Genomic DNA, 24501 nt, shown 5'->3' with positions numbered 1-24501 from the left:
GAAGAGGCTTTATCAATAAAGTGCATAGAAAGAGAGTTTACACAAAGGTCTACAAGATAGGCGAGTTCGCTCAGTGCATGAATAGAGGAAGATGCAGAGGCATGAGATTGGATTGCCCTTTTCATTGTGGGGGACCTTGCTTCTATGACTGCCAATACATGTGCAAAGCTCATTGTCGACGGCCATGATTTTCTTTTCTTTAAATGCCTCTCTTTAGATTTCGTGTGCGTCACTTGTTAGCAGAAAAATAAAGTGGTACAATATTTTGATTTGCTGCCATAGGTATGCTATAAGTTTGCTGGATTTGGTCTGTGTCACTGTGTGTCTGGTGTTTATATACGGAGTATTGATTTTTTAACTGAAAATTTTCATATAATGGCGATAAAAAGATTGCAAAACATGTTACAGTGTTAACTAAAAAGTTAGTATTATCTTTCAATCAATATTATAGTACAGCACAGTTCCATAATTATTACTGTCGTTATTGTGTTGCTATTAAGGTTTTTTTTAAAAAATTCTTATTAATATAGATTGATGTTGTTTAAAGGATTGAGTGGAAACAAATCCTAGCTAGTTTTGTAGTTTTATAGACGGAAATGAGAATGAAAATTCATTTCACAGTTTGGCGTATTCTCACCCTGTGCTATCTTATGGCCAGTTACGCTGGTCGCCAAAGAATTTCTTATGTAAAATGTTACACTTGTGCGCCATTTACGACGGCAAAAGTGACTTGGACGGAACGAACAAAGCAACAAAGGCTGCATATGAAAGAAGAGAAATGAAAAGGGAGGTTTTATCATAAGAATAAATAATTGAAAAAAAAAAATGGTAGCTGGGTATACTTCAGCAATTAGCACACAATCAGTTTACGCAATCGCTCTACGTGTCAAGAATTACGCAATAGCTAGGCTGGAGGTATGGGGGCCCAAACCAATTAATTTCAGCGAACAAAAACTCAACTGGGCCTCAAAATGTTGCGCCCACAATGAAGAGAGCAAATATAAAAATGTTTTAACGTGTTGAGCAGATCCACACAATAAAAACTGATAAAACTGAGCAGGTGAGATTAGTCTATAAATTAATATAATCAACATAGGGGTCACAAAGAGTTAGTACCTAATAAATCAAGTTTTGTTTAATTGGATGCATGCCTTGAATTATTAGGTGCAACTTTTAGGTCAGATAGTCGTTGCTTGTAATTTAGCCACACCCTCAGCATAAATTAATTTGATACGATCGAGGTTAATTTGTCATGAATCTAGAGATTTGCTAGTGGCATTGCTACTTAAAATTCATGCATGATCATCCTCTTAACTCTCTTAATACGCACTGAACCAGGCAAGTCAAACCAGCTTTCCGTCTACGACGTTAATTATAAATTTAATTTTTGTCAATATTTTATTTAAGAAAATTATCACTGCGCCACTTATTTTTTGCCTTATGTTCATTTAACCACTAAAAAATTCTAACATATTCTCTGCACCACCTTTTTTTTCTAAAATTTGTATCAACTAACCACTTTTTAACTAACACCATTAAATAATTTAAATGAAATGATAATTTTACCCCTAAATAAATTAAAAGACCATTTTATTTTACAAAAACTTTGAAAAATAAGAAAATTATAATTATAAAAATACCCCTAAGTTTAATAAAAAATAAATCCCAAAATTAGAATTTTTATTTTTAATAAAAATCTAAATAAAAATTATAATTATAAAAATAATTACAAAATTTTTGGATTTAATAAAAATCTCCTAAATTATTAAAATTTTGGGATTTATTTTTTAATAAATAAATTCAGTTATTTTAATAAAAAATTTCAAAATTATAATTTTTAATAAATAAATTCAGTCATTTTTATTAAAATTTTGCAAAATTATAATTTTTAATAAAAATAATTATTAAAATTTTGCAAAATTTAAATTAAATAAAAAACAACTGAGCACCTTTGTTTGTGATTTATTTTTTATTAAATTTAGAGGTATTTTTATAATTATAATTTTCTTATTTTTCAAAATTTTGTAAAATAAAATGATTTTTTAATTTATTTAGGGGTAAAATTATCATTTCATTTAAATTATTTAACGGTGTTAATTAAAAAATTGCTAGCTGATATAAATTTAAAAAAAAATATGGTGCAGAAAATATGTTAGAATTTTTTAGTGGTTAAATGAATATAAGACAAAAAAGAGGTGGTGCAGTGATAATTTCTTTTTTATTTATCTTGTAAATGTTTGGCACATAAGACGGGTTCATTTGTGAATTTATATTGTTTGTTTGTGGCTTGTCTTCATAACGATTGCTTTGGTAATTCGACTTTTGTAAGAGGTATAAATATCTATTCATTGGGTTTGTAAATTTAGGTGGCGTTTGTTTTTTAACTTAATAACTTAAAGTGACTTAATTTAATTAATTAAGTTAATTAGAGGTGTTTGTTTTTATAACTTAATGAGACTTTTTAGATAATTTTGACTTAATAAAATAAGCCAATTTTTTTTATTTTTTACTTAATGGAGAAATCTGAATTAAGTCAATTACATACTAATATCAAAAATATCCCTGCTTTATAATTTATTTTTCATGTCTATCTCAAAACTCACCCATAGATATTTACCCCACATAAAAATATTCATGTTTTTTCTTTCTTATATTATATACGATAAAATTTGAAATTTATGGTATTTTATATATTAAAATTCTAAAATAATTATGTATTCACTTGAATATAGTTTTACTTATAAATGTTAAAATATTGTGGTATTTAATATATTATTTATTTGACATTTAAATTTAATAAGGATATAGATGTAAAAGTACATATTTTTATATTTTTAAGTTGAAAAAACAAACAACTTAATACTTATTTTCTGAGATTCAGACGAAAAAACAAACATATTATTCAGATTCAGACATTCAGATCTTTTCAGAATTCAGACTAATTAAGATCCATTCAGATTTCAGCCAAAAAAACAAACACCACCTTAGTCAATGTCGTGCACGTGACAATAAATTATGAGTGACTTGGGATTCAAACTAACTAAATATAGCATCTAATATTAGTATAAGCTAAGCAGGGACAACTAACGGGGAAAATATTTCACCTTCCAACCAGTGGAAGAAAGTCACAGATGACTCTCAGTTGAGCACTGACCCTCGGAGTAAACAGTGACAGACAGCATATGGCTACCATCCTGCAACAAGTAGACAACGGACCAGACTAGCTTTCAATTCTTGATTCTTTGAAATGAAGTTGATGGTTCTGTTGTGTTCTGTTAGCATAGTCCCCACCAAAAAAATTTAGCGTTAGGACAAAACCAGGCCGGCTCTTTTACATGCGTCTCTCCTTTGTTCCTTATCCGATAACCATCACTATCATTCATCATTCACGATTCTCCTCTTAAACAATCTCTAATCTCAATTATTCTATACATCGCCCCGACAGAACTGGAATTATTTTTGTGCTCTACCAATAATTATTACCTGCCCAAAAAGCTCCTTTAATCATAAACTTTCCTCCCTCACACTAGTTCATGCAACATTTGATTGAAAGTGCTGCGGAATAGGCCAAAATTGATCAAGAAATAAAAGGGTCTTCGGCAAATAGTATTTACAAAGACGTTCATGTCTGTGCTTGTCGCAAGTACAAAGGAAAGGAGATGAAACAAAACAAAGGAGACAAAACCCAGTTGGATTTGGACCACTAAGAGCGCAACCACTACAAACTAAACCACACCAGATCAAGAAACTGAAAGGACAATCAAAGGAAAGAAAGTGAAAGAGAAACCACAAGGCTTAATTTGTTCATGATAAGAGCATGCATTTAATTAATTAATCCTCCCAGATATTAGGCCTAGATCTCTTGAAGCCAGCTAGTTGAGGGCTGATTTGCGGAACTGTAAAGACATCTTCTGTATGTCTCCTGTTGCTAGACACGGCTTTCACGCCGGTTACCTCCTTCGCGTCCTTGAAACTAATATGTCCCGCTGTTTGTGATTGTGAAGAATATAGACAAGTTTGAACGGGGGATGCAGCTTGAGGGACCCAAATCCCCACTCTTTCTGATGAAAAAGAACTCAAATTGCAGTCAAGATCAGCATCCAAAAATGGCAACGTCCCATCATTACCCTGAATCAAATCAACATGAGAAAAATGATGTCTAACAATTAGTTCAACTGGTAAGACCTCGTTAAGCGGTATTAGGAATTCGGGATTTTAATCCATATAGTTTGAATATCTAATCTATAGATGGGATAAACAACGATATTGAAAGGATTAATGCAAACACGCACCTTACAAAAACCTAAGGGATCTGAAGAAGAATCAAGAAGATCTTCTACATGCCAGCCTGGTAACATTTCTAAGTACTCAGATATGCTGCTTGCCGAAACAGTGCCACATTCATTAGCAGCAATAACACTATTCCCACCATTACTATTCGTGACAGCACTACTTGTTGAGATCTCGGAATTAGAAGGTGGGTTTGAATTCACTGGAGCAACAGAGACTACAGTTTTCTTGATCGACTTATTGGCATCAGGAACTGGAACTGATGAATCACAGCCGTTGGGGTTGGACTTGGATACAGAAGATGTGTAAAGAGTTGAAGTAGCTGAAAGCTTAACCCCCGTTAGAAGAAACCTATTATGCTTCTGTGTGTGTTCATTGGCTGTGTGAATCGGAATATCACAGTCCCTGCAGAGAATCGCTCTGTCTTGCTGACAAAACAAAAACGCCCGCCTCTCCTGCAAAGATCCATAAATGAAAAAATAAAATAAAATAACAGATTTATAATAATAGTAATAATAACTTTGTAGCACTAATAATTATCAAATGAAAGAAAAAGAAAAAGAAAGCAGATTGAATTATTAATATTTTTTCATCGAACTAAAATAATTCATGAATTAATAATACCTGACAGACGTCGCAGATGGGGAAATGTTTAGAGGAAGGATGAAGAAGAGAGAAGCGATGATGTTTAGAGGCGAGCTTGTTGGCATGGTGAACACGGTGGTCGCACGTGTCGCAAAGTGCGGCTTCATCGGCGGTGCAAAACACTGACGCTTCGCTTTTGTTGCACACGTCGCACTGGATCTTCATCGATCTTGATCAAGCTCTTCTAATTAAACTTGTTTGTTGTTCTATTTGTTTCTTCAAATGCTCCTCCAATTTAACTGCTACATAAACAATTAGCTTAATCTGGTACAGAAAGAGAGAAAGAAAAGAGATTACAATTGGAGAGAGAAGGAAGAAGAAGAGAGTCGGTGGCAGTCGCCGCTTTGTAAGAAAAAAGAGGCGATGATGGTGTTATAAATGAAAAAAACGTTTGAAAAAAAAAATTACAGTTGAAAGAATAAAATAAACAATTGAAAGTGGCAACTGGTGAGCGGCGGATCCAAATTTTCATGTTTTTTTAATTGGGCGGCAAGTATGGAGAGGCGACACGTTGATATGGCCTATGGGAGGTTCTTCGATTAGCCATTTTATGTTATTTTTTAAATAACATAAATCTATTAGCCGTATGTAATTGGATTTTCAATGTCATTAGTTATATACTTAGGACGTTAATTTTCTAAAATTTTTATTTTGGGTTGGGGACAAATCGTCTTGCGAAAATCAAATTCTCCACACCCCATCAGCCAGCCCTCTACTAAACAATAATAATAATAATAACACCAAAATTATTAATTAATTAAAATAGGGTGGGAATATTTCCACCCCTATTATTTGTGTAAACTTACTTTACTTCTAAAAAGTATTTATAATAAAGTCACAATATTTCTAATAAACACAAATCAACAAAAAAATTATATAATTAATCAATTAAATCATTCTTATATTTTTTTTCTTATTTGATTTTTTTATATTTTACTATTAAGATTGCTTTAATACAAGTTGTATTTAATTATTTTATCTTTATGATATAAAGTGATCCAATTACCAAAAAAAAAAAAATGTGATCTTGCATATAATACTTCAAGTACTTAATTTTGTAACTTATAATCTAATTTTTTAAATGAAGTATAATAATTTTTAATATTTTATATGTAAATGACAAAAATTTGGCAGCCTAATAATTCATATGAGTATTGGCTTACGAATAAATTATATTAGTTTAATTAAAGGTTAATAATTATACTAATAAAGTATAATTGACCATTTAGAATCAATGAATTTTATATGAAATTAAAAAAATGTTGAAGTTAAAGCAAATTTTTGGTACTTTACCTTTTAAGGGTAAAATGATCAATTTAAATTTAGGTTAAAGCAATCTCAGTAGTCAACAATAATAAAATATATATTAAAATATCACAAAAATAATTTAAGAATTTAAGATAATTTTAATTGATTAATTCTTCATTTATTTGAAATTTTTTAAAATAATGTGAACTTTTTATAATTATTTCATAGAAGTATGGTGGATTTATAGATTTGTCGAGTGGAAATATCACCACCCATTGAAATATTATCATTTTACCATTTTACGTTTTATCACTTTGACTACTAAAATTTTCTGATAATTACTTTTTCCTACTTAATGTATCAATTTTTATCATTTTATTACCAAATCGTTAACTCTATTAATAAATTGCTGATGTCACGGGGATAATTTAGAAATTTCAATATATTCAATATTTTACGAATTTCACAAGGAATAATATTTAAAATTTTATAAATTAGTTATTTTAGATATATAAATTAATCAATTGATAAAAGTATTTATTTGTTTATATATAATTCCTATAATTTTTTTTATTTAAAGGGTTAAATTACATTATACAGTTTGGGGATAAAATAGACTTTAATTGTAATTTCTGTTAAAAATTCTATCAACTTTAATATTTTGGTGTTAAAGTAATAAAAATTAAAACATTACATAGGTTAATTATTTAAAAACTTCAATAATAAAATGATATGTCATAAAATATTGAGTACTAAAATGATTTTATCCCTAATTAATACAAACTAAAATGGGAAAGCCCAACTCAACTACAAGCAAGGAGTTGAAACCGGGATGGCAAAATAACCTAGACCCATCATCGATTCAAACGAATCTAGAAAATTTGGGCTGAGTTCAACTTGTACTAAAGTAAATTAAATTTGGTATCTTGATGCTATTTTATTGACTCGGACATATCCAGATCAAAGTCTGAGTTTGGGCAAACCTATAGATTTGGAATCCAGACCCGAATATTTTTATTTTAATATTATTTTTCAAATTATTTTTAATATATATGGAAAAAAAAAACTCCAAATGCCCTAGTTTACAGTTCATAGGCTATTATTTTCATCACTTATCTTCATCAAATTTGCAGCTGTTAAAGCCAATCATTTCCTCTCTCTTCATCAAATCAAATCATCGTGCTTCACCATCTTCGTGACTGCGTTTATCATTCTTAGCCGCCATTTGTCCAACTGTGAATCACGATCGGGTTGAAATTGCCACATTCATGGATCACAATCACACATGTTCCTTCATTCTTCTTAGGTTAGTAACTGCACTATTGCCGTTCTTTGACTCTTGCTTCTGCTACATCACTTTCACGTATTTAATGGATGTCTTTGAGTATGAAAACAGTGATCAAAGTGTGTGCGTGTGAGGGTCAAGATGGATATAGAAGCAAAAAATGATGATGATACAATTATTGAATTCGATTCAACAACAGTAGTTTGGGGGAGTATTTGTAGTTGTTTTATTGCCATGAAACATTGAAATTTAGTTGAATGATGTAAATTATTTACTTACCCTTTAGATAAAAATCATTAAAACCCAACATAAGCATTCGCATACCTCACTATTTCACTATAATAATATTAAAGATTTTAATATTTGAGTTTTAACTTGATTCTTATTATTATATATCACTCATTTATTGAATGATGAATTTTATAACTTATAAAATTACTTAATTACCATCTAATAAAAAAAAATTATATTAACTGGGGGTCAAATTGAGATTTAGATGCTCGAAACCCAAATGCCTAACATATTAACTAACCTTCCCAAAATGAGATTAAATAAAACACCATTTTGCACTATATTCGGTTGAGGGGAATCTTTGTACTTTAAATTTACATTTAAATTGTACATTTTTGGCGTTGAAATTGTACAAAGGCCTAAAATTTCCAATAATTCTGTAATTGTTCTAACTGGCGAGAAGTATCTGTCCGCTGCAGCTTTCAAAGCTCACAAAATAAGTGATAATACTACAAACCTCAAGGTACGTTAGTGATAAATACCCATTACATAGTTATCAAAGACTTGTTTTAAACTTTAAAGAAGAAGAAGATAGACAGAATGCTGGTCTCATTGCCTGAGGCTGAGATATGGTTTAACATTTGCAGGGAATAAGGGGAAACTCAATTTTAAGCTATATATCTTGGAAAGGGCAAATATCAACGGAGCACTGATTTCTCTCTATTTTTTCCTTTTTTTCCCATCGTAATTGAGACCTTTCTCACTGTAGAATTGGGGAAATGGGGAGCATGGGACGCTTTTAAAAGTGTTCATCTTATAAATTCAAGCAATTCTTTATTATTAAACAAAAGTAAGGAAGAGTGTGGGCTGTTTCGATTGCCGTGAGAGGTTAAAGCCTCATGTAATCATGTTATAATGGCGAGTCCTGTCCGCTAATGGGCAGCCAGGTCCTTATTTTCAGGTATAGTTATTAGCAAATTGCAATAAAAAATTTGACAAAAAAAAAGTTGTTCTGTTTCTACTTTTATTTATTTATTTCTGTTTACTACTTTTTTTTAAAACTTTTTCTTAATTTACTACATTTTTTTTTTTAGATATCAGATTCTTGCAGCTTCTTTTATATCTATATTTTACTCAAAATTGGTGAGTTCCGATTAGAATTTTATCAATCATTGAACTGACCTCCCATGTGCAGTCCCAATTGCTAGCTTCATTGTACATAAGAATAGAATAGTGTCCATTTTGGAAAACGAATTTGCTAGCCTTTCAAGGTAATAAAAAAAAAAGGAGAAAAAACCTTTTTGCATCCTTAGAGTTTAATGCAATAGCTCATTTCATCCATATTTTTTAAACAATAGCTTAAAATATCATTTCGTTAACTTACAGTAGTGTAAAATCGTTAACTAGTAATTCATTGAGGGTAAAATATGATTTTTTATTAAAGTGATACAAATTATATTAAAATAATTTTTTTACACAATTAAATAACACTACAAAGTATGCAAAATTCATTAACTTTTTTCTTAAATGAAATTAACGATGATATAGTTTGATATAGCCATTGAATAATTGCCATAAGGAACAAACTGTAATTAACACAATATCTTTAAATCATTGGAAGAAAAACTCAAAAATGCCACCAATTTTTATGTGCTTGCATGTACTGAATATCTTCTTTATCTTCAATTCAATTCAAGCCATTTTACAGTGCAATTAGAGAGTATACTTATATGAATAAGAAAATTATGATATTTTTGGTACTTACATCTAGGGTTTATACTTTATAGGGTTTTCATGCTGCCAAAATAGAAATAAGTGAAAAAAGAATTGCTTGAAATATAAATTATTCATCTTTTTTTTGTATTTATTATTTAGTGGGATTAAATAAAATCAGTTTTAGTTATATGTCAACTTTTATTCATTTTTCTAATTTTCTCTTTGATAGAAATTTTTTTTTTAATAAGCTATTGCATGAAACCCTAGGGATGAGAATGATTTTTTCCCTAAAAAAAGATTTCAAACTCAAAAGTCAAAACCCACAATACATTCCATTTGGTTTCAAACTTTCAATCTTTTAAAGAGGATTGAAAATAAGATATCGCATAGATAATCAACATAAAATTTTGGGAAGACTACTCCTCATCTAAAATAATTAATTAATAGACTTATTTTACCTCAAAATAAAGCAACATAATAAGTAAAAGAAATAATACTATAAGATTTTACTCAACATATTTCTTTTAACAAGTAATAAAGTCATCTTAACATCTAAGTTTTAATTTGAGTTTCAACTGATATGATATTTATCGATTAAATAGTAGTTAAGTAATTTGATAATATATAAAATATTTATTCAATAAATGAGTGACACTTTAAATCAACATTTAAATTAATAATTAAATATTAAAATTTCTAACATTATTATTATTTTTAATATGTTATAGTTTTACTGATATACTCAAAGCAAGCTGCGCCCAAATTTAATTTTGGGGAACGAGTACTAGTGGCAGTGGGCCCCTAACGCACCGGCTCCTAATGAGCATATTTAATTAACGAATGATGGTGCGAACGTTCATTATGGACACTTGCCAATCACGTTAATGATATATTATTGTCTAAATAATTGGGGACTTCTGATGGATAAAAATAAGTAATAATAATAGGCTGGCAACTAATTCAGCATTAAAAAAAATTTTTAAAAAAATGAGAGAGATAAATCCGGATTCAATCCACTGAAGAGTGGTGGACCAAGTGGATTCGTTGGCTAACAGTAAGAGACAAACAACACTTTTTCTTGCTTATCAGATAATGACGTCATTACTTAAGGTATGAGAATCTCGAAAGATAAAGATCGATCGCGAGATGGCTTCGAATATAAGTCGGCATCATCGTGAAATAATGATAAGACTCGAATAATTTTTTAGCTGATGCTTTGGATTCGGATGCAATTCGATTCAATTCACTCGAACGGGAATTTGAACAAGAAGAATATAGCTGTGATTAGAGGGTATTGTTCCCACCACCACGCAGAGAAGTAATTAACAAATGCCAATGTATGTGCAAACTACATGGTGTTTTTTTTTTTTTCCTTCTTTTTTCTGAAGCAGAAATAGTACAGGAATATCAGATATTCCTGCCATTTCTGTCCCATAACAAAATAACAGTTGCAATTTTTGTAATTGGTGGCGTGATGTTGACTCTTGAGAGAGATGCACTCTTAACTACCAGAACATAAATAATTATATTTTACTGATATACCCATTCAAAGAGCACCAATTTGGTTTAGACTTATCTGAAATATAGGGTAGTATATGGTAAATAATTTGATTGTTTATCATTTCTATTTTTTTTTTTAAAAAAAGTGAAACTAATTAAGACAGATGAGATGACGATATTGTAGTCTGTCTGTAGAGAAGAATTAGTTAGTTTCGAAAATTGAGGAGGAGTTCTGACTGAATTAAGCAGATGACAGAGGCAGAGTATGGGGAGGAGGAAAGGAGAGAAGAGATCACAATATTAATTTCTGGGACTGGAAGTGGGACTGACTGACTGCTATATATAATATTGTAATGTATGGAGAATAAAGCTGCTACTGCTACCAAAGCATTATCTTGGATAATAATACTAATAATTGAACTGAACATTGTATGGGGCTGGATAAGGTTTATCCTTGCTCAGAAGTAAGAGGTTTCTGCCGACAATCGTGGTTCCCACTTGGCAACACTAGCTCTAGTTCTCGAGCACCCTGCCTATTTGCCTGTCTCAACACAAGAGCTGTTTGGCTTTTGAATTTTATACTGTTCTTTGCCTTATCTAGGGCCCAGAAAGAAAATCTTGCCTGGATTTCCGCATTTTAGTAAATGGTTACAGTACCTACAGGCATTGAGCTTGGCTCTTAGTTTAGCAGTACAACGCCGAAAGAAACAAGGTAACAACTTACTTAATTGAAAGAAAGACAGGATAAAACTCCCACCAAGCCTTTTTCTTCTTGTATTATTTTTTAATGAAACGGACATTGATGTCTTTTTGACAGCAAGCAAGCAGATACATGGATTCTAAACATCATTGTAATGACAACCCATATTCTTCCTGTACCTGATCTATCTTAAAGAAGCTCAATCCATCCAATAAGGTTGGTTTGTTCTTAATGCATGGATGGACCGACCTCCGGTGATCAAAGTCTGTGAGGACCACAGGCTTTCAAATGTCATTTCATTTTAACAGTAGCACTTGAAACGACTGGCAGCCACCTTGTTTCGTAAACTGAACGCATGACAACAAGATGGTCACACTTTCTATTTTCTGGGTATTAAATTGCAGCCTCTTGCAGTTCAAAATAAAAATAAAAATATAATGTTAGCACTAATTTGACATTCCTAGATTATTAATCTATTTTAAGCATAATATTAACAAATTCATTCCATTTCTTTGCGCTTTTTACAAAAATAAAGAATTAGAGATTACCTTGTCGTAGAATTAGGATTGGCTCTTGCCCCTTCATTGTCAAGTCACAATAGTCACCGAGCCCAACTTGAAGAGGCTATCATTGGTATAATCAAATGATGCAGGGCCCATTGAGCTTAAAATTTTCACCCTGAAATTATATAACATCGACTTTTTTTCTTTTTCTTTTTTCCGAAAGGAATGACTGATACAGTACAGAACCAGTAACACCTGAGTGTGATCATGGCATAAATTTTTGAAAAAAAAAAGAAAAAAAAAAACTCATCACATGGAAGAGTAATTGCTGGGAATTCCAAAGCTAGCGTAGAAACTGAAACTGTTACTGAATCCTTTAATAAAAAATCAATATTGGAGATGATCAGGGCAGGCAGTTGAGAAAAAGTCGATGGTTTAGACTTTTCAGTGATCCCACGGCCGTTTATAATCTATATTATGGCTGTAATTTGAAGAATCAGTTGAGGAACGTCATCAGCATCTGTAGATCTGCAAAATGTAAAATCAGAAACTAGAATTTCCTAATCGATGGCCATCATGCATTTTGCGCTTCTTAAATGCCTGTGCAGGCGCAATTAGAGAATTGCGCAGCAACACCGATTTGGATTTTGGAGGCAGTGCACTGTACAGTGATGAGTGGGCAACTTTCTTTTTCAAACACAACTCTGACTAAGCAACATTTTGATTTCATATTAATTGGGTTCTAATTTATTTAACCAAACTTCTTAAATTCTTGTTCATGAACTTCAGGTTAAAGTATTTACAAAACGATTTCTTATTAATACATTAATTACATGAATCATGGGACTTGGAGCATGTTGTTCATAAAGAATTAAGAGGGAAAATCTCAGTGGAGCCACACTCAGAAATCGACTACTTCTCTGAAGCTACGTTTAGCACGTAGGATTGGATTGAATTAATTATCAAAATTGAACTGGATTAAAGTAGATTGTATTAAGCTGTATTATATTATATAATCTTATATTTGGTACAGTACCGGATTAGACTATATTAAATTATATGTAGATAATATTAAATAGCATTTTAAGTTGATATTTAAATATAAATATCAATTATTCATGAAATTTTATAAATAAATTTAAATAGTAATTAATAAGAAAATTAAATATATTTTAAATAAGTTATTTGGTAGTCATAATATAATAATCGAATAAAAACACATAAAACAATCTAAATATTTAACTAATTTTTTCAAATATTATATAAAATCAATTAATTAATGGTATTATTAATTTTCATGATTATTTTTAATAGTATATTACTGATTATTAAATTCGGTACAATCCAATAATGCAATAACTTATTAAATGGTTGATTTTATTAATAAATTATTAAATATACAAGTAATGAAAATATAATCTCAAGGGTTAGTCGAAGAAGTAAAAGTACCAATTTAATTAGATCATAGATAATAAATAAAAATGAATTTGAAGTAAATCATAAATCAAAATTAATTAATTAATATTCGGTGTAAATAAAAAATGATATAAATAAAAGTCTCATGAACGGACAATTTTTTTTTCTTTAAATCTTATCCCATCTAAAATCATGTATAAATTAATATTACTGTTTGGGGATAAATAGAGTATTGAAAATGAAGCGCCACGTGTCGATGCAAAGGTTATGTAATTATTAGTTATCCTCTGGGGTATCCAACCTACCCCATAAAATTCGGTACCTGGGATGCTCGAGATATTAGACCTACATTATAAACTCGGTACCCGAGATAGCCGGCCTATACTATAAACTCGATACCCGACCTACACCATTAGCTCGGTACCCAAGATACCCAGCCTACACAATAAACTCGGTACCCAAGATACTCGACATACATTATAAACTCGGTACCCGAGGTACCCTACCTACCCCACAAAACTCGATACCTGGGGTACACCAAGCAAGGACAAAAAAGGTAAGGAAAAATATTCGTAAAATATCAAGAGATAGACGGGCTCCAAATCTCAAAAAGATCGATTGAATACGTGTCAAAAAATAAGGAATCGGTGAGGAAATCTCGTGCCGCAAAAGAGGAGACAGCCGCCTGTCACGCTTGCGAATCCGCCAAAAGTTTGATATTGTGACAATTGGGACCACCAGCTTTTCCTGCTACGCCTGTAAAATTACAACGGAATTACAGAGGTACGCGGGACCACTCCACTACGCCCAGCATGTGAATACGCCACAAACTTGCTCTCCACACATATTTTTGAAACGTCTAAGCCACCATACGCAGGAAAATAAGAATATTCCTGACATGACAGTAGGAAACGCCACTAAAATAGCGCCAGGTGGCACGATGACCGGGGTACACCATATAAATACTCAGGTTTAATTTTTATCAATAAGGGAACAGACTCACCAGAAAAAACGAGGGTTTCTTCAACCTCAAAACCTCCATTACCGAGAGCTTGCAAGCTCTCTAACCTGAGATAACCTGACTCTGACTTTAGCGTCGGAGTGTGGTCGCCGGCCACCCCCGGCTCCACCTCTGACCTCTTTTTTTGTTGTTTCGCAGGTTTAAAGCGAGTTTCACTAGCCCTCTGCACCTGAAGTCAGACTCCCTCTATATCTACTGTCATTTCAATCCTCCTCCACTCCACAAAAAACCTAAACAGCCCGCATGTGCCGAACAAGCGAGGTACCCCGCTCCCCCACAAAAATATAAATTTATTGCTCTTGGGTTGGTTTTGTGGTTTTTTATTCATTGACCCAAAATCAGCCGCAAACAATTACTAATCCCATTATTTTAATATTAAATTTAAATTTAGCTCCCCTTAAGAGCATCATCAATAGACTTTTCAAATAAAATTTTATTACTTATTTGAAGAGCCATATCAGTATTTAAGGTTCCAAAAGACATTCCGATTAAAATTTTTCAAATAAGAAATAATAATCTTTCATCAAATTTAGAGAGTTATTTTCTTCCTCTTCAATTTATATTTTATTATTTTTTATTGGAGAAAGAGAGATATGTGTTTTAATTACTATTGACTTTTTCTTTAAAAAAAATAGTTAGTTAATTAAAATAATATTAACTCATTTCTATTTAAAGAGTCTTTTGAAGAATAATATATTTTTTCACTTTTCTATTTGCCACATAAGTAAGCAAATAAATATTTGAAAAGTAAAATTTATAAAGCCTTTTGGAGATACTCTAATCTAATTCAATTAAACTTACCAAAAATAGGATAAACATTTAATTTTACAATTAATCCTATCATCCAAATGTGGCCCGACTAAATTGAACGGGCAACGGCAAAGAGTACCATAAAAATCGATTCCGCTGCTCTGTTGGTCTGTTTCCACTTGCCTGGCCTTGGGCCTGTAAAAAGAAAATGGTCTGGTTTTTACTTATTACAGTGAATTTTTTACACATCCTATTCTCTCTTATTATCATTGTTGATCAAAATCAAAAGAATCAACTTCTTGAATCTTGGATATAGAATATAGAATTATCGGGGATTAGTGGTAAATTAAATTTAAGGCTGTTTGGTATCAAAGTGTTGTAATTTAAAAATTGTAATTATAAAATAAAATTAATAATGTACTGTAAATATGATTTTGAAATAATAAATTTAACAAAAAAATTTAAAATAATAAATTTAACAAAAATAATGAAGATATTATAAAATTTTCATCATATAAATAATAGATTAAATTAATTTAATTTTTAAATTACAATTATTAATATTTATAAAAAAACACTTTGATGCTAAATCCCAATATCAAACAAAACTTTTGAGCCCTGGAAAGAAACAAACCGCTTTCTAGAAGATATTATACACAAAAATGGGTGGTCAATTCATTTGACTTCTTAATGGAATTACAGGCCCTAAAGCGCTTTTACAATCAATTAAAGGTTTCTTATTCCACCAATAAAGTGTTGGCTCCACTGATAATGGAATCCCTTTAAATGGCTTGACTGAGTTTGCTTCCTAATTCGAATTGCAGGAAAGTCACATTTGTTGAGAGAACATGTGCCTCCCGATTCAAGTGGAGACTTATAGTCTAAATTATGGTACAGACTTAAAGTTAACTCCTACAGTTGAACCCTACTCAGGATACCTCGTAAAAAAAAAAAAAAAAATTCTGATCCCCACCTTGACAGAAGAAGAACATTTCAGGGCACATATACAAACAATTATCGACCAAACTGACATTAGCAAAACCCGGTTTCATTCCCATCAAATGACCCGATATCGGTCCAAACAAATAATTACCGCCCCACAATAGTCTCTCAAACGACGTGTATTAGCCCCAGGAGCAGCCACTTTCAAAGCAAACTGTGTCGGTATCATTCCAATAAACTTGTTATGCTCCAGAGAAAGAGCTGACAGGTTCGGCATTGATGCCAGGTAAGCCGGTAAGAAACCTCCAAGCTCGTTGTAACTCAATTCAAGAGCTACTAACTTACTTGTTAAGCCCATGTTAGCCGGTACTTGTAAGGACGTGAAATTGTTGTAAGAGAGAGTGACTTGTTGTAATGAAGGGTGATCAAAGAGAACTGATATTTGATCACTGAGAATATAGTTCCGGATAATTTGTTGTGACTCAGATCAAGCACTTGTAAAAACTCCATGTCTCCGAAATTCTCTGGGACATTTCCTACCAAGTTATTGTTTCTAACTGATAGCTCCACGAGAGAAGTCGGGAATGTAGGTGGGATTTTTCCAGTGATGTTATTATCACTTGCATCAAGAAAACTTAAGCTTTTGAGAGAACCCAGGTAAGGAAACTCACTGGAGATGCTATTTTGCCGTATTTCAAGTCTCTAAGCTGATCAGATCATTGAAAGTTGACGGTACTGGTCCCTGAAAGTCGTTGTTGTCGAGATACAGTTCTTCGAGCTGAGAGAGGGAACCGACAGAAGCATGTATTAAACATTTGAAAGAATTTCCGGAGAGGGCGAGTCGTTTACGTCGAACTAGCTTGGAAAGGGAGTCAGGGACAGAGCCTGAGAACTAGTTGTCAGAAATGTCTAGAGTTGGTAAGTGAGGTAGGTTCCATTTTGAGGAGATAAGTGAGCCTGGATAACCGACGGGTCGAGAGTTATTTCGGTGACTCGGGCTGAGCCGGAGACGATTCTGTCGCATCTGAACCCACATGTGAACCGGTCGCTGAAGAGGTGGTCGCATGGATCAACCGAGAAATCCCATGAGCTTAAGCAGGATCCAGGAGCTACGGTCTAAGGGTTTAGCGCATTTTTCAGATCTTCGAGTACTTTTATGTCACCTGGCTTGGTTCTTGAATATACAGTGCCGAAGAAAAGCTTTGATAATGCAGATATCGCAAGTAGAAAATGTAAGGAGAAATGTTGTCTGCGTGAGTGTCTTGACATTTTTGCCTTCAATTGAGATTTCTTCCTGTCCACTTTTGGATCTGTTTGAAGAGTCTTATGAAGGGAGATTTTGCGAGGATTTAAAGGACTGTGATAGTCAGGGAGAGTTACTTTTCTAATTCTTACATACCAAATAATTTACACTTATCAACAAGGAGTGGTACAGAAACATTCACTTCTTGTTCAACGACTACGCCTTTCAGGCTGATGCTGGGCATCAACTCAAGTTGAGTTTGAGATTTGGGCCTGGGACCATCAGTTGCTTTCTCAACCGTTGCCTTTGGAAACTAGCGTAGTAAGGCCTTCCTTCCGATTCAGATGGTTCTGACTTAGTGAGACAGATCTCCAGCTCAAAAAATTGTCGCTAATAGGTAACCATCAAAACACCGGCCTTCGAAGCTCATATCATTCAACATCGAATTGTTTACTTTGGATTGGATACAAGTGGCCCTCCTCTCAAACTTCAAACTATTTCCCAGCAAATTCCAGTTTTTGAAGCCTCGTTTCAATTATTTTAACAATTTCAAGCTCTTGAATACTATGATTTCAAAGTCCAGAACCAGAATACAGCATCTCATGTGCTTCATCGCTATTGTCCAAAAATATGACAACACAGATGACTAGTTTCCTGTTGGACTGAAGATGGAATCATTGCCGGTATTACACTATACATATCACTGAAACTTCACAAGGAAGAAAATGTTCTATGAAATAACAAATCCTAGGCTGCTTTTATCTAAAAGAAATAGAAATAGACGCATACTACAGCAGGTTCCAATCACTTTCAAAAGGGGCACAGAAAGTGCAGCGAGGAAAAAAAGAGAAGGAAAAAAAAAAAGCACCTTCCGACTGCACTCCAATTCATGACATTTCTGCCATAATTCAACTTTGGTGCTCATGAGTTCGGTTTTCTTTCATGATGCTATCCAGATACCGCTTAACGCAAGTTTGGTTTGTCTCAAATATGAATGCCAACCCCCTTATCTGAAAATTCACCAGTTGCAGAAAGTCAATCAAGGAAGAATGTAATAGAACAGAATTAGATTCCAGAAACAAACTCAGGGAGCTCAAGGCAGCATTAAAGCATTAAAGGAATTTAGATAATTTGTAATTGACGAGTTTGTATGAACAAACCTCGATTAAGCAACTGGAACCAAGGCCCTGACTCTGTCTAGGAGGTACTTCCTTGTTATTTACCAAGATTGGGCACTTGCCCAGATTTTTCAGATGGAAAGATCCAGCCTCATCCATGTTTATCATGGCCTATTTTAATAAATAAGGATTTAACAAATACATTATAAACCTGTTCCAAGATAAAACCGAAAATGTGTTTTTACTGTTAAACATGCAGAAAAATCATTAAATACAAGCAGGTAAAACACACAGTGCTAGTTGATACTGATTAATAACAGCACTAACACCTGTTTTGGGACTTCCTCCCCAAGGTCCTTGGCTTTGTTGAATTTATAAATGCACATACATTTAAGAATTGAATAGGAGGCAAATCTCACCTGCCGTCGAGATATTTTATTAGTCCGTCCCTCTCTTCCTAAGTCAATGTCAACAACAACTTCCTCTGTAGCTCTACCAAGTAAAACCTACACATTCAAAATACCAAATTTCAAAAAAAAAAAAAATTGCGACAAAATTTTTTTTTTTAAAAAATCACATATTGATGCTTGACTGGAATGAAATTGAACCTCTGTTAACTTTCAAAATTGAACGCCAACACTTGCATTGGAATTGGTTAGGGGTTTAGAAAACACCAGTGTTATAAAAGCATTCAATTAACAATGCCCATTTTACAGAACGATTGAAATAATCTATACGAGGCCACTGCGATTTTAAAGGTGTCTATTCCAGAATAAGTCATGGCCAGCAAATAGGTCTTTTGAAGGAATAGCCTCTCCCAATCAAGCATATCACTAATAGACATTGAATGATTGTTTTATATACTTATAGCGTAACCTAATGGATTGGAAAAATAACAGAAACATGATAACAAATTATAGTTTAAAAGACATCACTGCAAACAGAGAAAAACCAAGGATAAGCCAGTTGTAGCCAATAAAAATAAGTAAAGAGATGCAGAAGCTTTTAGATACCTCAGGTTTTTTAATATAATGCTTTGAATGGCGGCCATACAAAATGGCAAATGCTCCATGAGATAAAATTGCTCTCTGCATATAAGAATGAGCACCCTGTTCCAGCCTGATGATTGCCCTCCTAGTGTCCTCATGCTGATATTTTGAGACTGCACAGAGGAATAAAATATTACTTGGGAACTTTTAAATCAAAACAGAGTAGACAGTATTACCTTCCTGCTCATATATATCCTGGTCATCTGGATCCAAGTCCATATCAAGAATCTGGTTTTAAAATAAAAATTATAAATTAAATTGATTAAAAGAGTCAAGAAGCCGAAACAAATGAATCAGCTAAAGAAATAAAATAACCATGACTCAATCACAAAAGTTATATTTCAGATTTACCATTGCCTCAATATCAGAAAAATAAGGTACATCGTCATCATCACTCTCAACAGATGGATCTTCTGGCTCTGTCGTTGAAGGATTCATAACTGGTTCTGCATCAGGGATATGCAGGGATCCTACTTCTACATTTAAAGCATGAGATTCTTGGGTTATTGCTGGATAATCCAACTCCTGTTTAACGCCATTGGTATTCCTCTCATGACTTTTGCATCCATTAGAGACAAAATTTGGTTTCTTCACAGAAGAATCAGTCAACGTATGACCAAGATCCTTCACCATTGCAATTTCCTTATTCTCTTGCTTCAGTCTTGCACATTGGAGACTGTCTTTGCTAGTATTCATTGAATTATTCTGAATGGAATCACGACAAGAAGTTCCAGCAGCCAACTGTGAGGAGTTACAACTGTGTAACTCAAATTTAACCCCAGAATCACCAACTGGATGGTGTTTATGGCTTCCTGGTATCACCTGTGATCCCACCATTTGAGTTGATCCTCCCTGCATCAGGACTTGATCACTAATTTTTTGGTTGCCTGAGAAATCCTTAACAGAGCTAGAAAATGGATTTCCAGCATCTTTAAAATTCTGTCGTTTAGCAATGGAAACTGAAGATGGCAGCAAATTATTAGGTAGGAAAACATCATCATTGCATGGAATTTCTGGATCTTCAGTGTTCAATGTGCAAATCATAATACCATCATTCTGCTCAGGAAATTGAGGGTCCGAAACAGTTGCAGGTGATGGCAATTGAACATTCTCAACAGATGCATTTGCTAGGTAATCTGGAGTTACTGATGTCTCTGGCTCTGGACTGGGCAAATGATCATGTTTTGCTTCATTTGGGGAATTCAACAAAAGTGACAGGCCATCATAATAAGACTTATCAATCATTTCTTTTCCATCAACGTCCATGAAGAGGAACTCTTCATCGTTTGTAAAATTCAAAAGGGAGTTGGATAATTCTTCCAGATAACCTTCTGTGTTGGAAGCTTCATTTTTCAATTCATCACATGACATCTGCATCTTCAACTTGGAATTTCCATGTACAAAGTCATATCCCGGTGCACTTTTGTCTTTGGCACCACTGTCATCTGGAAGTGCATAATTATCCCCAGAGTGCAAATCTTTTTCTCTAAAACTATCGTCAACAGTAATAGTTGGTGATGAAGAATCCTCAACTGTTGTCCATATAGGCATCTCAGGAAGTGGAGATGAGAATTCCAAGTCCTGAAATGGTGCACCACAGTCCGGAATTGGTGAACGAAAGACTTGGTTCCCTTCAAGAGTGCAAATGTTTCCTGCATCATCATTTGTTTGACCATATGTAGATAGGGGATTTGCCTCCATATGATCTGCTTCAAACAGGTTGGGTACTTGTCCTGGTAGACCCAATTCCACAACCCTAGCGCCATTACCTCTAAAAGACTGATTTTCTTCAAATATATGAGGAATTTCTTCATGCATTTCACCCTGCTGCATTGAAAAATCTTCTTCACCAGGGTGATCAAATCCCCCATGAAAGCTATGGAGTGTAGGACCATCCCTACAAGATGCATCATCATCCATAGGAATATCAGGAAATTTACGATGCATAACATCCAAATTTGAGTCTTGAAGTCCGAAATGATTTGCCATTGGATCTCCCAACATACAGTTTCTAGATGGAGGCTCATCTCCGTTTCCATAGAAATTTCCATTGCCAGGAGCATTGAGAAAGCTCAGGTCTATAGAATTAAATGGCTCATTATGAATTCTCTTACGCAACGCATAATAACAACTACGGACACTTTCAGCTTTTCTCTTCCCAGAAGAAAGTTTGATTTCTTTTGAATTTCCAGCTCTACTGAATACTTTTGGAAGAGTAAGAGCAGAACGCTCATACTCAAACATGCGAAAAGAAGCCTCAGCAGAAACAACTGGATCATAAAGGAGAGAATGCCACCTATCTTGCAGTTCACGGACGCTGAATTTTTGAGAAAACTGCACTGCACCTTTAGCAAGTGATTCCAATGAAGCACCATTCTGCAAACAAAAGAAGAAGAAATAAATTCAAGCAGTAACATCCAAAATATTTGTATATTAAATACTCGATATACAACGATTCACTGTTTCTTATTTATACCTTCATAGGAAGAAAAACAGATATAACAAATCAAGAATAAATTGAAACCCTTTTACTGCTATTTTCAAGACTTTAACCAATCTTTTTAAAATATTACTATTTAAACAGATAAGAGGGAGAATCTAAACTGTCAGAAATGCATCACAAACTTGAACTATAGAAGAGATCTTTTTAATTAAAAAAAGAATGAAAGAGCAGGTTATGAGGCATCTGCATTCTGGAGAGATACAAAAGCTCTTTTGACATAATTTTCACTCTTTGATCAAATGCCTCCCAAGTCAACTACTGAACTTTTAAAACCTCGAGAGCTCGCGACAAGGTTCCAACTGAATCTTCTGAGAGCTCTTCAAATCAAAGCATGCAGATAAAATATGATTATATGGCTTGTTGCGTTCACAATTGAGAAAAGAACAACTGGACATCATGTTCATAAACCCCAATTACTACAGTTCACGTCACACAACTGTCCAATGAAACAACACAAAGTACAGTACACATCCACTCTAGCTCTCGCTACCTTTCCTTGAATGTCACCATTTAAACTGAATAATCAATAAGGGTATCAACACATCACACAAATACACTGCTATTAGTAGGTCCCAAAGCTTCTCATCATAATTTTTTTTTATCCTAATGAATAGCTTGTCAAAGATCTCCAAAAAAATTGATGAAAAACTAAAATTACCTAACATCCGGAACCAATAAACCTTGCACTCAGAAAGCACCGAGAGTTGAGAAGTTATAACAGAGAGGAAAAATAAACAATGTCTTTATTTTCTAAAAGCTGTCGTATACAATTTATGCAGTGTCTAATTTAAAAAAGGCCTTAAGATATTGGTATTAAACATTAGCCGCCTATTGTCTTCAACATCCTTGGATGAGGGATCTCGAAATATGACTACTATATTTGAGCTCATAGGTTATAGGTCATAACTTATGTTTCAACAAACCAAAAACTTAAAATATTTCTGTTTCTGCCACATGGCTTGCACCAATAGAAATAGAAGTTTATGGAGGCAATCCACTGTCAACACACCAGACCAACTGAATTTCCCAAATTGACACTCTGATGTACCCCGAAACAAAACTTGTTCCTAATACAGTTTCCTGATTATCCTGACAACAACAATGCTCTAAACATGTGGCAGTTACAACTGCAATGAAACCATGCAAGAGCGAAGAACATTAAAAGGTTTCTTCGTTTCACAATGGCAACTTTCTAACACCAACAAAAAAGTAACAGCACGCGTGTGTTAGCAAAGCCCAACAAATTAGTTAAATTCTTTGATTGTATGCCTAAATGAGAAAAATCTTTTAATCGGAAATCACGGCATAAAGCAAATAAAAAGCACCAAAATGCAGAAACACACTTTTATAGACCGAGAAAAATAAATGCACCCGCTTCACTTCAATACAAGAAACCGAGAATTCCAAAACCCATACAAGATATCAAACGGATACGCGAAGCACAAAAGGCATACAATTAAACAGCAGCAAAAGCAACCCAAAACCGACACCACAAAAGAAACCAACTCTTTCCAACGGTCCCCAAAATGAAATTAAAACAAAAGAGAACAAAAATAATGTGCAATAAAGAAATAACCAGAAAAGAAAAAAGAATAACCTCAATGGAGTTCTTTAACAAAAGGTCATCTTCTGGTAGCCAAGGAGAGACGGGAGCTAAAGCGCCCATCTTTAAATACCCTCTTTGTTTCTACTGTGTCTCTCTGTTTAAAGAGCGCCTGTTTTTGTTTTTGTTTCTGTGCGAGAGTGAGACAACAACAATCAATTCAAGAAACTAACTGGGGTTTAAGAGGAAAAGAAAAAAAAGAAAGTAAAAAACCTAAAATATAATATTGTAATCTTTTTATTAATTTTTGTTTAAAAATAATAATAATAATAATTTGCAATTTTACTTGAACTTAACACGCACGCTCGCTCGGACACGGGGGTGAGGGGATTCGAAACCTGGACACTTGACAAGGCGTTTGATTGAACGGAGTTCGCAGTGCGAGTAATTTTCCCGTGAAATCAACGTCAGGAAAGGGCACGTGCGAATGCGATTCTTCTTTTCAGTTCGAATTGAGCTGACGCACTCGCAGGTTGTTGCTGCGGTCGGTGTACTTGCAGTCGACCGTTGACTTATTAATCAGGGCAATAATCAACTACTTTGTTGTTGAATAATGCTATGTATTTATGTGCTAAAAAGTTTTCCACAAAATTGAAACATTTGATTGGATTACCCTCACAAAACACGGGAAGAAAAACCATCTCGCCGTATTGAAATTTTTTTTTTTTTTTATCAAGAAACTCCTTTTTAATCGTTGTAGTCTTGATGTGTCTTTCTTATTGTTCAATATTAAATGTT

At 33.4% G+C, this 24501-nt stretch overlaps 2 protein-coding genes across 3 annotated transcripts; both read right to left on the bottom strand.

Annotated features, from left to right (window-relative positions):
* Positions 1-3573: 3573 nt before the first annotated feature.
* On the bottom strand, positions 3574-5309 carry LOC18041643 (B-box zinc finger protein 21). Its single transcript, XM_006435034.2, has 3 exons — positions 4915-5309; positions 4293-4745; positions 3574-4128 (listed from the first exon to the last, which is right to left on the bottom strand). The coding sequence occupies exons 1-3, from the start codon at positions 5098-5100 to the stop codon at positions 3832-3834; spliced, it is 936 nt and encodes a 311-aa protein (XP_006435097.1). The 5' UTR covers positions 5101-5309; the 3' UTR covers positions 3574-3831.
* Positions 5310-15979: 10670 nt separating this feature from the next.
* On the bottom strand, positions 15980-24060 carry LOC18040302. Of its 2 annotated transcripts, XM_024184307.1 has the most exons (8): positions 24050-24060; positions 23758-23893; positions 20009-22033; positions 19834-19885; positions 19622-19770; positions 19028-19114; positions 18651-18779; positions 15980-18500 (listed from the first exon to the last, which is right to left on the bottom strand). In XM_024184307.1, the coding sequence occupies exons 2-8, from the start codon at positions 23824-23826 to the stop codon at positions 18399-18401; spliced, it is 2613 nt and encodes an 870-aa protein (XP_024040075.1). In that variant the 5' UTR covers positions 23827-23893; positions 24050-24060; the 3' UTR covers positions 15980-18398. The 2 variants fall into 2 exon arrangements, with proteins under 2 accessions (XP_024040075.1, XP_006435095.1); XM_006435032.2 differs by lacking the exon at positions 24050-24060 and having other exon boundaries at positions 23758-23924.
* Positions 24061-24501: the final 441 nt, after the last annotated feature.

Source organism: Citrus clementina, unplaced genomic scaffold (genome assembly GCF_000493195.1).
Source record: "Citrus clementina cultivar Clemenules unplaced genomic scaffold, Citrus_clementina_v1.0 scaffold_5, whole genome shotgun sequence".
NCBI lineage: Eukaryota > Viridiplantae > Streptophyta > Magnoliopsida > Sapindales > Rutaceae > Citrus > Citrus x clementina.
The sequence above is the reverse complement of the archived record's forward strand: the minus strand, read 5'-3'. Positions and strand labels throughout refer to the sequence as shown.

Bases quoted from the DNA above. Each gene is read 5' to 3' on its own strand.
- LOC18041643 (XM_006435034.2), bottom strand. From the start codon at position 5,100: ATGAAGATCCAGTGCGACGTGTGCAACAAAAGCGAAGCGTCAGTGTTT. The intron at 4,746-4,914 runs GTATTATTAATT...GGATCTTTGCAG, and splicing joins CCATCTGCGACGTCTGTCAG to GAGAGGCGGGCGTTTTTGTT. The intron at 4,129-4,292 runs GTGCGTGTTTGC...GATTTGATTCAG, and splicing joins ATCCCTTAGGTTTTTGTAAG to GGTAATGATGGGACGTTGCC.
- LOC18040302 (XM_024184307.1), bottom strand. From the start codon at position 23,826: ATGGGCGCTTTAGCTCCCGTCTCTCCTTGGCTACCAGAAGATGACCTT. The intron at 22,034-23,757 runs GTTATTCTTTTT...TTTTGTTTGCAG, and splicing joins TGTTAAAGAACTCCATTGAG to AATGGTGCTTCATTGGAATC. The intron at 19,886-20,008 runs GTAAATCTGAAA...TTTTAAAACCAG, and splicing joins TTTCTGATATTGAGGCAATG to ATTCTTGATATGGACTTGGA.